Source organism: Falco cherrug, chromosome 12, assembly GCF_023634085.1.
Source record: "Falco cherrug isolate bFalChe1 chromosome 12, bFalChe1.pri, whole genome shotgun sequence".
NCBI lineage: Eukaryota > Metazoa > Chordata > Aves > Falconiformes > Falconidae > Falco > Falco cherrug.
In genome coordinates, this window is record NC_073708.1 from 26,396,845 (window position 1) to 26,412,262 (window position 15,418).

General features: G+C 40.0%; 1 protein-coding gene across 3 annotated transcripts in view; it reads right to left on the minus strand.

The window, feature by feature from the left end:
• The window catches only part of SPATA6 (spermatogenesis associated 6), a 45,616-nt gene continuing 30,198 nt past the window's right edge, over nucleotides 1-15,418 (minus strand). For all 3 annotated transcript variants that reach the window (XM_055724578.1, XM_055724577.1, XM_055724576.1), the window contains 3 exons: nucleotides 13,709-13,808; nucleotides 9,889-9,977; nucleotides 1-6,105 (listed from right to left, as the gene is read on the minus strand). In XM_055724578.1, the coding sequence (XP_055580553.1) occupies nucleotides 5,925-6,105; nucleotides 9,889-9,977; nucleotides 13,709-13,808 (370 nt within the window). In that variant the 3' untranslated portion in view covers nucleotides 1-5,924. The remainder of the gene's footprint in view (nucleotides 6,106-9,888; nucleotides 9,978-13,708; nucleotides 13,809-15,418) is intronic.

A 15,418-nucleotide genomic window follows, 5' to 3' on the forward strand; every position in this document is an offset into this window, starting at 1 on the left:
TACAAGTGCTGTATAAAATTTTAATTAAAAACTGGTTTTACCCCTCAACGTGAATATACAATATGTTTCCCAGATGGATTTCATATTTAAGTATTATCCAAACCAAAACCGTAAATGAGACAAATAAAGCCTTCAAAAATGGCACAGAGGCTAAAATGTACGTAAACACTAGATGACTGTGGTGAAAACAAGGAGGCAGACAAAGCAACCTTTTAGCAAATGTTTACTACTGGAGTACTGAATGAAATAGTTCAACTATAGTTTTAGTAACAACACAATCCGCTAAACATTCAAAAATTCAAGTCAGTGTAACAATGCAAATAGAAGCATTAGAATTCACCACCGTTCAGTGACGTACATGGTGCTTTTGTTACTTATAAGCTTCACCGGTTATTTTATACACTGATAAGTAATGGTATAGAAATGCATAATTCGTGGCGTGCCACGCATCAAACCGCTCACAGTCACCGCTGCTCTCCAGCCTCCCAGCTGGTGCAAAGCTCTGTTCCTTCAGCGGCGTCAGCCCCACAGGGTTATGCAAATGCCTGACCACAGAACAGAAGTTTTGTGCTGCCTCCTCAGGATCAGTAAATTCTTACAAACCAAGAGGGATGGTGCTTCGCAACAGCAAACTCCTTTCCCTGAAGAGGCCAGAAGCAGGCTCAGGTCACCACTTCTCCGGCTGCAGAGAGCTCTCAGCTAGGTCAGAAGCAATCCCCGGGAACTGAATGGCACCAGGCACCAAGGAGAAGCACCACCTCCACACAGATCCCGCAGAGACCCATTACAGGGCCTTTCTGTTGCCAGCCAGCCAAATCGCCACCGCACTTCAGAGAATTTCTCACTGAAGACAAACGGGGCACAAACTGCTCGTCTTCGGCAAGCCAACACTGTAACAAAAGGAGCTACAGCCTCAGCCTTTAAGGGCTTGGGTTGATGATGTTTTGGTCTCTACTGCTTTCTCCATGGAATTCAATGCAACCAATGGGGCTTGTGATTAATATTCCTCTTTCTGTTACACAGTAAACTGTCAGGGGTTCCCGATCACTTCTCACAACACTGGTTTATCTGTTGAAACTGAGAGGAATTAGGCAAAGACCAGTTATCTGCTGCTACCAGACACCACCACCTACACCAGACACCGCTTCTGTCAGTGCGGTAGCTCGTGAGGACCACCCACAGAAGTGCTGTCTCCTCTCAGCTTCAGTCGTTTTCACTGGAACCAAGAAGCTAAGTTTCATTGATTTGAAAGTTTCCCCAAATTCCTTGACTACTACACGAATCTCTGGAGATACTCCCAGCACTCTGACATGGATCACTCCATAACCACTGAAGTAACTAACATCACGGTAGGCTTTCCTATGACCCAGAAATTCCACATTACAAGACTGACGCAGTTAAGTGGCCGCTGCTAAAAGGGTAAGAATTCTGTTGCATAGTTCAATGTTTCAGAAAACACTTTCAAGCTTAAAAATCAGGAAAAGCAGAATTATATAATAAGCTATTCCTTGCACACGGACTGAACAAGCAGCGATTCCTTCCAACTGACTTTTTCAAACAGACCTTTGGCACGCCACACAAACTTTTCCACTGTTGAGTTGCACACACCATTGCACCCCTTGCTCTTGGGAAAGAAGAACAAGTGATGCGATAGATGTTAGTGGTGCTCATTAGTGCATATAGCAGACAGCACTAAGACATCAGGATGGCAAAAAAAATATCTGTATTAAAAAAAAATAATTATGAGAGCAATCTGCATGAGTCTGATGAACCCGGATCATGCAGGAGACAGAAGCAGAGTAGGACAGCAACTGTAAAGATTAGCTTCTAAAAGCACATGTAGTAAAGCAGTTCATTATCTTTTTCAGCCATCTCTTAGATTTAATAGATTTCTATCTTGATAAGATTAAGACTTGCTTAATAATTGTCTGATTAAAACATAATAAACCTGGGAAAATTAAAATAAAGCCTTTTACTAACCTGGAGATGAGATGGGACTTTTCACCCAGGCTTCCACAAAATAATTTCTGTAACGTTCACCTCAGGATCCCAAAGCACTTCACAGTCATTTAATTAAGCTTCAACAGAGCACAAACTCCCCATTTTACAGCTGAGCTAACAATGAGAGGGAGTCTGGAAAAGACTATTTAATACTGAGGAGAGCTGAATGTTCTCTTATTTTACCCAAAAAATAGATTCCCAACACCTACAGGTAGATTTCTTTCTCCCCTCACCACTTTGGTAGCCTCCAAAGTAACAGTAAAATTCAAACATGTGATGCACAATCTAAAGAACACCCTCATTGTCTTCCAAGCTGCCCAGATTTGGAGTATAAACACTGCCATCCATCCATCTTACAAAGCTGCCCCTGCCTGACCCCATCACTCCAGCCATCCCTATGCCTCTTGTCCCCAGTGGACCAATTTAAGCTTCCCTTCCTCTGGCTGAAGTCTTAGATAAGGCAAATCATTACAGAGTTTGACATTTTTGCCTTTAATCCACAACAGGTCTATTTCCAAAGCCACTACTACTCAACAAAGGATGTGCATTTCTACTGAGCACCGGCAGATAGCTTGTCTAAAGCCACCCCAAGATCCTAAACTATACCAAGTTATTTGTAGGAATGCGAGAAGGGCGCAAATAGCAAGCAGATTCCGACCTATTAAAATGAAAGTGATTAAAATATTGCACTGATTGCACGCTACAAGCAACACTGGATGCTGACTAGGATTTGGTGAGAATACTCATGGTTGTAGCAACTTGGGGAGGGCATGACAAGGAGACAGACTACAGAAAAACACTAATTCACTCAATCTGGCCCATTATTTCTAGATTTGAGTAGGCAGATTTCCTTTCGGAGGTAAAATGACGGGGGTGGAATTATACCATCCCACTGTCACTAACAGACCACTTTGTGGATGGCAAAAGATAAGGAGTGAGCACAGAAAATGCTATTTAAAGCGTCACTCAGAAACCTAGGAATTTGCATTTGATAGAAGGGATTTAAATTGTATTAGAAGGCAAGGTGCACCAAACAATTACAGTTTATTACTATGTTGGTTCACTGCCTGAACCCACACTTATCAGATACTGCAGTAGCAAAGGAGCAGCAGCGCTCAGTGCACTTGAGCTTGCATGCATATTAAGAGAGGGTTAGCTGAGCAAACAGGGAAGGGGCCAAATTCTCCGGAAAATAAAGTGGCTTGCAGATTTTATGGACAGATCAGAGCAATTTGGGTCTTAACTCCAATTTCAGAGAAAAGTTTTCCCTTAACCAAACCAGATTTCTAGCACAGTGCTTGGATGAGAACACTCTTTGCTGTTATCACAGCATATAAGCTGTGGAATGACTCTGACCCAAGAGAAAAACATATCCTACAGCAGCTGATTCAGGAAGACATTATACACACTGTCTCCCCTTGCAGCTGGAGCAGGGCCAAAGACACAGAGACTATGCTTCATTTCTTGTTAGGCTGCATACGAAAGCTACACTGAGAATATTCATACCAGTCAAAATTCAATAGATGACACTTTTTTTTTCTCCCGTCCGGTTTTCACCTTTGATGAAAAATTTTTAATCTTTGATGAAAACCTGAAGGTTGCCATACTACCATTAGCTAGGGGAATTAAACAGCTATACCCCAGCCACTCCTCTAGACCACCCGAAAACATTACCCTGCTTTTTCACAGTGGCCTCCAACCTTCCTCATCCCCTCTGCGTCTGGAAGTCATGGCAACTTGTGTCCTTACTCATCCATTCAAAAATCCCCAAAGCCTCAGCATTCAGCCTTCCTATGCATCGAACAAACAGGGACTAAGATCTCCTGGATTGCTGGGGAGAGAAAAATTGAACAGTATCTCTATGTCACAGAACCAGATTAGACCAAAGGGGAGCAGCCAGCCTTCAGAAGACCGTAACTTTTACTACGCTATGACGCTGGTGAGGGAAAACACAGAGAATATTGAATGAAAGCTGTGGGATTCCATAAGAAGAACACTAAATCTTATGGCTCAAACACACACAGGAAACTGCACCAACCTTCAGATTGCAGTAGATTCATTTTAAACCAAAAGCTTGGAAAGTCTGTCTCAGAACGTGCCCTGCCTATTTAGGATCCATTTGAATACATCCACTTTCCCGAACAGAAAGGAAAAGGAAACGATTCCTTTACGGACCAATATGGGGTCACAGACGCAGGCTAATGAATGAATACCAGGTCCTAGTAGCACAATACTCCATGGCCCTTCAGCGGCAAAGCTTGGGTAAATTTTACTTTTCACTTCTGCAAAAATAGTGTACTACTACTTCACAGAGTGACTCAATGCTTACCCACAGCATAAGGCTTGTGCAACTAATGCCCTTTGAAAGCACTAATGTGCTAAGTGGCATCAGGGACAGGAAGTTATCAGTGTTAATCCACTTCAACTGGTTTCACAGTTACAAGGAATAGAAATGTCTATATGCAAGACACTTCCTCCGAGAGCCCCCTTTCCTGAAACAGAAGCACACAGCCTTTCAACGTGCTTTCCCACTAGCATAATTGCTCACCAACTGCTTTCTCAAATCAATTATGTTGTCTCAGCATTAAAGGATGGAAGGCAGAGTAGACCAACTTTTTGTTTATCTAGGCATGCTGGCAGGTTACAGTCATATGTTCTGCCATCTGTACTGCTGGCTTTATCCTTTATCCAACCATAACAGGTAAAATGGCACTGGTGTAACTGAATCTGCTCGCTCAGTCAGGGAAGGAGCCAGAACAGGCATTTGCTTTTTCCCCCCATTCTGAAAGGAAGCAAGAGATGGACACTCTTGCCCTTTTAAAACATTCCGTTTTTCAATAGATGGGCAATTTGCCCTGGTCTGCTAATGTGGGATCTGCTCAATGCAAGGCTGAAAAGGTTCCATCCCCAGGGAAAGCATCGAACTGCTGATGAACATTTGGTGGCCTTTAGCAAAAGCGATGCGGTTTCTGCCAACAGGATCCCAGCAGACTGGGAAGGACAGGCTCCAAATTAGGTGGGATTGTGATGCAGGAACTTCAGAAGGCCTGTACAGGGTATATGAGGAGCTTGCTGACTAGCTCCAGTCTTTCCCCCTCCACACTCTTTTCTTATTCATATTTTTTAAAATTACAAGTGTATTGGCAAATGTCATGACTGCATTCAAGAGAACCTGGAAACATTCAAATGCACAGTGTGTGAAGATAACCTTTCTTCCGATACAAAGGCTGCTGGGCTGGGTGGGTTTCTTTTAAAATTTGACAGTATTAGAAAAATTGTGACTAAAGGTGCTTGAAACTACTTTGAAAGCACATCTATAGGTCAGTATCAGTTTCTGCCTTTCTCAAAAATAAACAATCCAAAGGCAATTTTCTAGAAAACAATTCCCTTTGTCCCAGATGGGACACTTTTAAATCAACACTCACATTCACCTTCCTCTTTACACCCCCGCTCTGAACACTAGGACATATTGCTTCTTCAACCAATTCTAAGTTACTAAATAGCTTTAATTATTTAGTAAGAATTGGCTGCAGCTGAAACCTGAGTTTAACGTCAGACAGGAATGTCCAGCAGACCTATTAGTCTTCAAAAGACTATATTTTCATAGTCTCAAAGGAGCAACACCCTCTTGCTGAACCAGAGGAGTTAGTTGCTGTTGGTTTTTTGGTTTTGTTTTTGTTTGTGGTTTTTTTTGTTTGGTTGGGTTTTTTTGTTTGGTTGGTTTTGGTGTTTTTTTGTGGGGTGGGGAAAAGGGGGAATGTTAAGAGTTTCCTTTTGGCAACCCAGGACAAACCCCCATTTCTCCAAAACCCTGCCCAACCATAACTGTACCTTAAAAATACAGTACAAACACTGGTTACATAAAAATAGTTTTCATTACAAATATGAACACTGTGTACTGTGCATTTCCAGGTCAATTGCTATCAGGAGTGTGGGTTTTGGCCTGAAACAGTGCCAGAAGCTTTTTGGTACATGTTTCTGTAGATTTTCTCAAGACTTTCTTCAAAGATCACTCTGTGAGGCTTCCCTTTGTATACAGCTGCACGACTAGACCAATATTCACCATTATCCAAGTGCCCAGTAGTGTTCTGCTGCACTGGTAAACTGTCAAAATAAAGAAAAGAAATAACAATCAAATCAAGATAAGGAAGGGGAACCAGAAGCACAAAACCAGCAGAAATCCAAATGTAGAGCTGCTAAACACAGATTACCTTTCGCTAATTGAAACAAAAACTACACTGCAGCTACTTCTAAGAAATGGGAGCCCCACGTCATTCGTTCACACGAATTCTCCCCCACTTAACCTGAGTGCACTTGATAATACCTCCCAAATAGAAAAAATTAATTTTCCAAGAGCATGCAGTAATTTTGCTATATTTTGATAAGCAGTGTGACTAGGCACTAAGCCTATGCAAGAGCAACATTTTTGTGTCCTTTGGACAAGGAAAAAAAGGATTTTTGTGTCCTTTGAAGGTTAAAACGTAACCACAAGCAGCTATTTCAATATGAAGGCAATCTATCAGAGGTATATTAAATTACTGTGGTTGCAGCTGTAAAGTGCTCTATCGGAAGCATCTTGGATTAAGTATTCTACCAAATACATTATGATATAGTGGCAATTGAGTGTTCCTTCCCCACCCCATCTTCTGTGTCACTGTTTTAATACTAAACACAAATACAGTCTCATATTTCAGTTGGTTTGAGAAATTATTCCTAGATCTATGAAGTGAAATCTATTCTCTGAAAATCACTACAAAACACTGACAAATCTGAAGTATGTATTTCTAAACTTCATGACTATTCGCCTTCTCTTGAAACTTTCAAAACAAAGGCTTGTGTCATATAATGAAATGAGCCATATTAATTTATTAAAGCATGAAACTAGTAGCTCAAAAACCATAAGCAAAAATGGACTGCTGAGGTGACATTAATCACCTCTATCTGCTCAGAGATTTAGGCACTTCAGACACTTAAAAATTAGGACTGAGTTATCTTTAGCCTTTCTTGAGCATTCTCAGCCTGGGAAATCAAACTGGAAATGCGAAGCTTACAGTGACCAACCCCACTTCGGAAACAGATTGCATTTCACAGGGAAGCTTTATATTTTCTTATATATATATCATTTATTAATCTACTATGATCAAACAGTACTTAAAACTTTGTCCTCAATATCAGTAAACACCTGTAACAAAATGAAAGAAACCTTATGTCAAAGGAATCAGAAATATACGTGTTAGCTGCATCAAGACACAAGGTTTTCACTTTAAGAATGGAAAATGGTGATGGAATAAGAGGAACATGCACGATCAGTTTTCTAAATTCACATTTCTGAGCTTCCACTGTCCCATGGAAAACAAAAGAAGGAATAGTTTTTGCTTTTAGACTTCTTACATTCAAACATTAAGGTGATGCCAACCTTTACCGCACAAACCAACAACAAAATCTCTATGTGGCTCCAGTATCAAAAAGGGAGGAAGGCCACTTTCACACTTTTTCAAAAGAGCTTCAACATTCAAAGTCAGCCAACAGCACGAAGCAAATTTAAACCTGTTTATCATCCTGGAGAGAGTGAACTGTGCTTCACAGTCTGGACACAAAGAAACCAACCTACCAAACAGCAAAATCAATAGGAAAGTTATACAGGCCTGTGTTAAATGTAGACAAGTCAATACCCTGGCGACCCATCAACAGCTGAAGTTTTACCTCCTCTTTTCTGCAGTTTGTGTTACTTCATTTCTGATGGAGAATTCTCAGGCCAACAAAGAGGCACAGCACTAGAAGTGGCACTTGTAACTATAGAACAAACAGCTCTGACACTCTTCTCCTTGGAATCCATTTCCTGCAGTCAGCCCTGTGCTTGCCTTTTCTTCTACTAAAAGCTTAATCTACACAGAGACACTCAAAATCCAACCACTTTAACTGCAGTAAAGGAAAGACTCAGAAAACAGCAGTAACTTTTACAAGTTCCTTATTCTGGTACCGACAAAGACTTAAAATAAAAGACACAAGCTTTATTTTCCCTTCTCTTTTTGGAGGGGTGTGTGTCTGTATTTCCACTAGCCAGCCCTTGCACATGAGATACTTAGCACTGGTGTGGACAAAGATACAGCCAAGCCAGGGAACAGTCCCTCTCATGTCTCAACTGGAAACCAGCTGACAACCTGAGCTAAGCAATCTGGGAATTACACTCACAAATCATATTAACAGCAGGATTTCTGCACGCAACTCCCTGCTCTGAAATACCTGTCATATGCTTTTGTTCCCTCATACATCTCCTTTAAGAGTCCCAGAAGTTCTTTTCTGAGTGAATCATATACTAAATATTTCACAAAACACGGCCCTTTTCCTTACTCCCAGTGGTTTTCAATCATCTATGTACTTTACTGCCAACATTTGGTCGACAGTACCATGTCCTTCGATGAACTCTGTCTCTGTCCTTGTGTCCTGTTTATGAGCACTGTGGCAAACACTCAGCAATCAGACTGTCCTTGAGTCCTTTTATGTCTTGCCCTTCCGTGAATGGGCCTACAGCTGCTGGCCTCTAAACCCAAGCAGCAGTCCTTCCCCAACCTGAGTGCCACATTTCATATCCCATCGCTTCATGATTCTGTAGTATTAGGGTTTGTTTTTTCTTTTTTCATGGTCTGCAGTTTCAGCATCAATCTCAAAGTCCCAAAGCTGCCTCAAAACAAAAACTTACACTTTCTCTCTCACAAACACATCCTACACAATTTAATTGCAGCAGCTGTCAGAACAAAGGATAAAGGACCAAAAAGGCTACACGCAGAAAGCAGGAGCGAGCATGGGTATAGAAATACTAACAACTGCAGCAGCAACTTCACATACATGTGCAAATCCGACTTACTAGATCCCTTGCAACAAATTACAGGAATTTAAAAAAAAGCCAACAAGTCATAAATGAACTTTTTAGAGCTTACTAATTGCAAGTAGAAGTTCACTATGATATGCATATTGAATTACCCTGCTTTCAGTGGTATGCAGTGCTGGTTTGGGAAGCCTTTGTAACAAAATACCGCATCACATTTAATTATCAAAATAAAACCTCTTCTTCTTAATGTTAAGACTTTTCAAATTTAGCAATACAGTTCTAGAACCTCTCTCTTTATACTAAGAACAGAAAAGCCACACAACCCCAAAAGATGTTTTACATTACTTAGCATCTTCCCTCAAACTAGTGCCCCAAATGTACAAAATACTGTGTGCATACATAGAGAACATCAATGTTGTTAACTTCTATTACAGAAGTTGTCAAAATCAACTCAATTGGTGTCTAAAGTAATATATGAAGCCCTAGTCATATATGTGAGTACACAGAATAATTAACCTTCGTAATCCAGGTTTTCAAGATGTCTTCTGAAATATGGCATGCTGAATTACTAAACAATACTATATATATTTGCTGGTTTTTTTGAAGATGCTTGTCTCTTCCAAATATAGGTTTTGTAAAAAAAGAATAAACCAACAAAACAGCCCCAAACCATATTACTAAAACTTCGATGTATTATTGCATTCCTATAGTTTTAAGGAAGAATAACCATTTGGTTATTTTTAAAGTGAATTTGCTCTCTGCTTGATAAAATCCCAAACCTACTGCCCAAGGATCACATTGATGACCAAGTCTAGTTCCAAAATCAGTGTTTTATGAAGACTATATTGACACAGTGCCAAACAGTATGAAAGGCGTAATTATAGTTAACTGTATTTTGCTTTCAGGTGAAAAAGCTCAGTAGGATGAACTCCTACAGAAGCCTTTCCCCCGTGCAATATATTACATAGATCAAAGTAGGAAGAGAATTTTTTAGCTAAATTTAAAGGGCGATATTATGAGTATGACTGTTCTGTCTTGGTCAGACAAAAACTCCATACCTGCTCTGCAGTTCCCTCATGGATAAGGGTGCTTTATGTGAAGATTCTCTTGTCTTAGTCAAGTCTCCTTTTGACGAGTTACTCTCATCCTAAAAAAAAACCAAAAAACAAACCAGAAATCAAATTCTCATTACCTTGGTTTCTGATTACAATGATCTCAGTTCAAAAATGCATTCTTTCCATTTAGTAGAAGACTATTAAAGTACTTACATTTCTTGGGGGAAAAACAGACAAAGTGTAATGAGCCAAATGCCATTTATGAAGAATTTTAATTAAGTTCAGTACAATTCAGCTAATAATTTTCAGGTAATAAGCTGGAAAGAATTTCTAGACAGTGTAGATCTAGAGAACTACGCAGACAGCACAAGCTTCGATAATCCCCAACAAACACATTGGCAAAATATTATGAAACCTACTGCTCACTGCTTTACTTCTGTTTCTTGTAGAAAAGGGGAAAGAGAACCTAAAACTTATTATTTATTAGCTTTTATAATGAGCTACCATTATCTATTTAATGTATTTCACCAGGCAGAAGCATTCTACACATCTGAATACTTCGATTCCATATACAGGGCTGAGAACATACTTACCCCACTTTAAAAAATGCCTACGATACAATTTATGACCCTTCAGTGGAGTTGTAGAAAGCAGTCTTACCTTTCAAATGCTATCTAGGCATCAATTAACCCATATTTGCCCTCTTAGGTAAGTAAGACAGAAAACAGCTCATCCGAAGGGAGCCAGTTGCTCACCTGAGACAGAATAGTAGAAATTCCACTACACACAACCACGTTCACTCTACTCTGAAGAGCAAAGACACTACTTAAGAGGTGACACTAAGTGATGCTTTCAGCAGAAGCCAACTGCTGTAAGGATTAGTAAACAAAATCACCTGGAAAATCAACTGGAAAAAAAGACGGCAGTAAAAATAATCACACTTGCTGGTAACAGAAAACTGGGAGAAAGACAATAAATATACTGGTAGATGGCAATAAGATGCAGAGCAAGCTGAACGGCAGGCATATGGATGAGGAAAAACCTAACACAATTTATTGTGGTGAAATACAAGGTAATAACTGTGTTTGTAAACAGGAAAACTCTCTTCCTTCAGCAGTCACAGACTACAAAGCACTCAAGAGGAAATGGGGTACAGTGGTAAATAAAACTCTGCAGCATTTGCTAGAGGCAAATTATGTTCTGGAAAGCAAAAAAAAAAAAAGATGGAAACATTACAATACTGTCAGAATGTCACAGCAGAAAGTTACGGTGGACACCCTAAGGAATCTGCAGCAGAGCTCCAGTCACACCATTTTTACAGAGCACTATGGAAAGAGAATTTTGGAAAACACAGCTGGATGCTTCTGGGAATGATTATTTAGCATGAGGCTCTTCAGAATGAAACAGAGTAAGAGATAATTTTTAACCTTTCGAAGTTTGGAAGAGGATCCAGACTAGAGCCAAAATCTACTCACCACATTGCCAGTGCACTTGCCTTACTATTGCCTCACTTTCAAGATGAGCCATGTACCTCATCCATCCACTCTGTAGCAACGCAGCCTAAATTTTGGGCCATTTCGGGAAGAACAACCAGTCCTGGTGTATTTTACAGTACTCACTGCAAGCAGACTCAATTTTTTTTTTTTAAGCAGGTCAGCTGGTGTTAGCACAGCTTTCACAAGTTAGCTGTGTGCAATTATCAAACACCGTGAGACTTCTCTGTAACATCCTCCCACTCCTTTTGCTCAGTGGAAGGAAATGGAGTGAGAAAAATGGTCCTTTTCCAGCATTGTTCTGACCAGGCAGGTAATTAAATACTCAAACATCTTACCTAATACCTGATATCTGGATTTTTTAAGGCAGAAACATGAGGCTTTCCAACAGGAGAGGAAACAGAAAGGCATCACCTCTGATTATTAATCCATGTGAGTATTCAGCAAGTGTCCAATAGAGGTGTGCTAACGGAAAGCCAACAGAAAGTACCATGCTTCAAGAATCTAACACCATGCTTTGCAGTTTTGTGTGAATTTGTGCAATATTGCAGGAAGAAGGGAATACCAGCTTATGTGTAAGTCATTATAGAGCAGAATGTTTTATATTATACAAGTAAAATATGTAAACAGGAAGAAAATGATCAAATTCTCCTTTACTCATTATGATATTTAATAGTCTTTATGGTTGTATGGAGAGACTGTGTAATAGCCATCCAGCTCTCCTAACAAACCAGTAAGTCTTATCATAAAAACATGGTCCACTGTTTAGGGAAAGTAGTCAAGGACCACTGGAGATAGTTCAGGCTGCGCAAACTTTCATTATGTGTAAGTGCTGGACCATCACGAAATCCCATTTGTTAAGTTCACTGAAACAACAGAGAAGCATTTTACATGATTTGTACCTATTTTGGGGTGGCTGAAACACATAAAAATGTGATGGGCATCTTCTATTTGAAAGGCAGCAGCTCACAAGATCATAACATTCATATAAAAACTCAGGGAGGTACAGCATGAACTAGATCAAACAGTCTTAGCATGCACAAGAAAAGGTTTTTCAGAGTTTAAAACAAAAAGCACAACTAAGCTAAAAATGAAGATTGAACACAAATGAAAAAATAATCAGATTAAGAGAGCATGCAGGCAACGCAAGGAGCTGCCCAGATGGCTAAATGTGGGAAAATAAGTAAATAACCAGAGACTTCAGAGCTAAGGCAGATGTTCTTCAGTACATCTTGCAGCAGCTGACTGAGAGAACAACCTTCACTTCTGCCCCAGCCCCCTGCAGTGGTTTTATGTAGTCAGTGGAGTCATCCCATCCCAGCCAGCACGGCCCGCGTGCCAGCATACTAGTGCTACGCCTGTCATTTCTGTGCTGAAGTCGAGGCGCGGAGGCTAGGGCTCTCACTCTCTATCACGCTTCCCACTGACACAGTAAACCACGTCAGAGGGGAAAGGTGGACAGCTCTAAGTTAAAATTGCAGTGACATTCAAAAAGCAGCCTTCTGTCAACACTCCTTTTTCTAAGAGAGGAAACTGAAGCAAAAAGGATGTCCTCCTCCATTCTGAGAGACTCGTGTCTCTTCTAACTAAACAGTAACATCTGTGTTAGATTGCCAGACAAAAATAATTTCATCCAAGCTCCTAATCTTAATCTTGCCTCTCATTCTTACACCCTTTTATCTTACCTTTCTTTTACCTCAGCTCACAGTTAAGACCCTAAGTCCTTTGCAGATGAACAACCTTGTTCAGCTGGTACAATGCTTTGGCCAGGGAGATCCTGTGCCACAACCAGGTTTCTCAAAATCACAATAACAAAAATTTTTATCTGTCTAAAATCACACTTCAAAATTCCATCAGACTCAAGGACAAAATACTCTGATCCTGGGCATAATCTCATTCGATAAAGAGCTCTGCTCATTGAAAGCCAGGTAACTAAGGGGAAAAAGCACACATCTGAAGAATAATATTAGCTCTAACAACAGCTGGACACAAGCAGCTGCTGATGTGCAGCTGCACATGTTAAGCCCTGATGTTCTACAGATCTGTAACATATTTTTTGCTTAAACTGGAAATGGAAAACCAGATATAAAAAGAAACTTAATTGTCCTCAATAACCTGCGAGAGGGTTACCTATACCAGCTGTCTGTAAAGGCTACACATAAAGATCCTACTGCAATCAGGGTGAAACAGTTCAGCTTACACGCTGAATCCACATTTCTACAATCAAGGCTGCCTCAAAGGACATTATAATAAATCCAAGACTTTAGGCACAGTTCTCTTCCTCAGCCATCTTGGAGAAAAGAAAGGATTGAGTCTGAAGTCAAACTTACGAATATTAGGCGCTGTCTAGCACTGTGCGTCCTTAAAATATTTTTCACTCTTTTATGGATCTCATCTCCATTTGCTGATGAAGGCCAACCAGAGCTAAATCTGCAAGAGGAAGAGGAAAAACAAGCAGAAAAAATACTTTCTTTTTGAAAAGCTCAAACATGTTTTTGACTCAGATTATTTTTTTTTAATTATGAAGCATACGTTACTTCCCTCTATTTGGAACATAAACAATGTTCAGATTTGATTCTTCTTCTCCTCTGGGGTACAAGTAAAGAAACATTTACAAGCAGTATAAATGGTATGCACCCACAATACCAACAGAAGATGCAAAACATAGAAACTGTTGATGATTTTGTAATGTGAGTAATATTCCCATAATGTTTGTACTGTCCCTACAAAATAGGAAAGCTATACAGCTATTGTATTCCCAGTAATCAGGTTTTGTTTTCCTCTTTTTAAAGGAAGTATTACACACATGAAATTCTTTTCACTGGAATAAATCAACAGATAACCCCAATGCATGCAAATTCAAAAGACCATGGAATTAAAAACTGCGAATTCCCAATCTTTATTTCACAAGATGGAACTGCATTTTGAGTTGGTTTTTAACATTAAAAGCAAGGTAGCTAGTGACTTAAAACTAACAGCTACTTTTGGATTTTACCCTTTTATGTTTTGCAGCACATTTTTTTCCACTTTACTGAAAAAAACCCCAAACCCATCATCCTCAGCAAGGCAGGAGCTAGCAGAAATTCCATCTGAATAGTTATTCTCAGACTGTTAAGGGAGGCAAGTAAGATTTTAGGAATAGGATCACTTAATCATTTACAAACCAGCCACGTTAGTACACTCAAAAATGTGTTTAAAAAAAAAAAAAAAAAAAAAAAAAAGAGATCAACATAAGTAAAGATTTACTGTGGTAAAGTTATGAAACGTTTACTTACACAATCTTATCACAGTGGACAGAAACAGGGCACCAAATCAAGATTGTGCATCTTCATTTCCATGTTTCCTAACCCCTGAGAACCTGATTTTGCACCAAGAAAATAAAAACTCATGACGTGGTATCATGCTAATATGAACGCGGGTCACCAGGCAAGCTGTGAGCTGGCAAGCCACACCGCTGCAGTTTGAGCTGACGGAACTACAGCCAGCAGCAGCACTGGGCTGCCATACTCTGGGTAGATTAGGAACACAAGAAACAGCAACATGCTTTGACAGTTGGCTTCACAAATTTGATGCAGTATATAAACACCATGACTCTGAGATTCTACAGTGGGCTCTGGACGGGTTTGTGTGACTGCGACTGCAAGCCCTTCTGCCCTCTTCTCTCCAATTTATCCCATTCCCTGTGTTATCCAGTCTATCAGTCTGAAATCCCCAATCTGACTGTGCCTGGCTTAGTTTACCTACATCAAACTTCCAGAAATTTCAATATAGCTAAAGAACCGTACAGCTCCTTCCAAAAAGGGACAAACCAAGTACATATGAAAGCTTACAGTTCGAAACAAGAAACTTAGCAACATTAAAATTAATGGAAGCAGGATTCTGAAAATGGAAAGTGCCTTGAAGGTTACAGGCAGGGCAGGGAGCTCTTTGCAGTCTTTTGCACCATTCCCTTTACTACCAGAGAGAGACAGAAATGTAAGTAGGAAGTGACCAGTTACTTGCTTCTGAGTAACCTTCTTCTGTTTTCTTGTATCTGACCA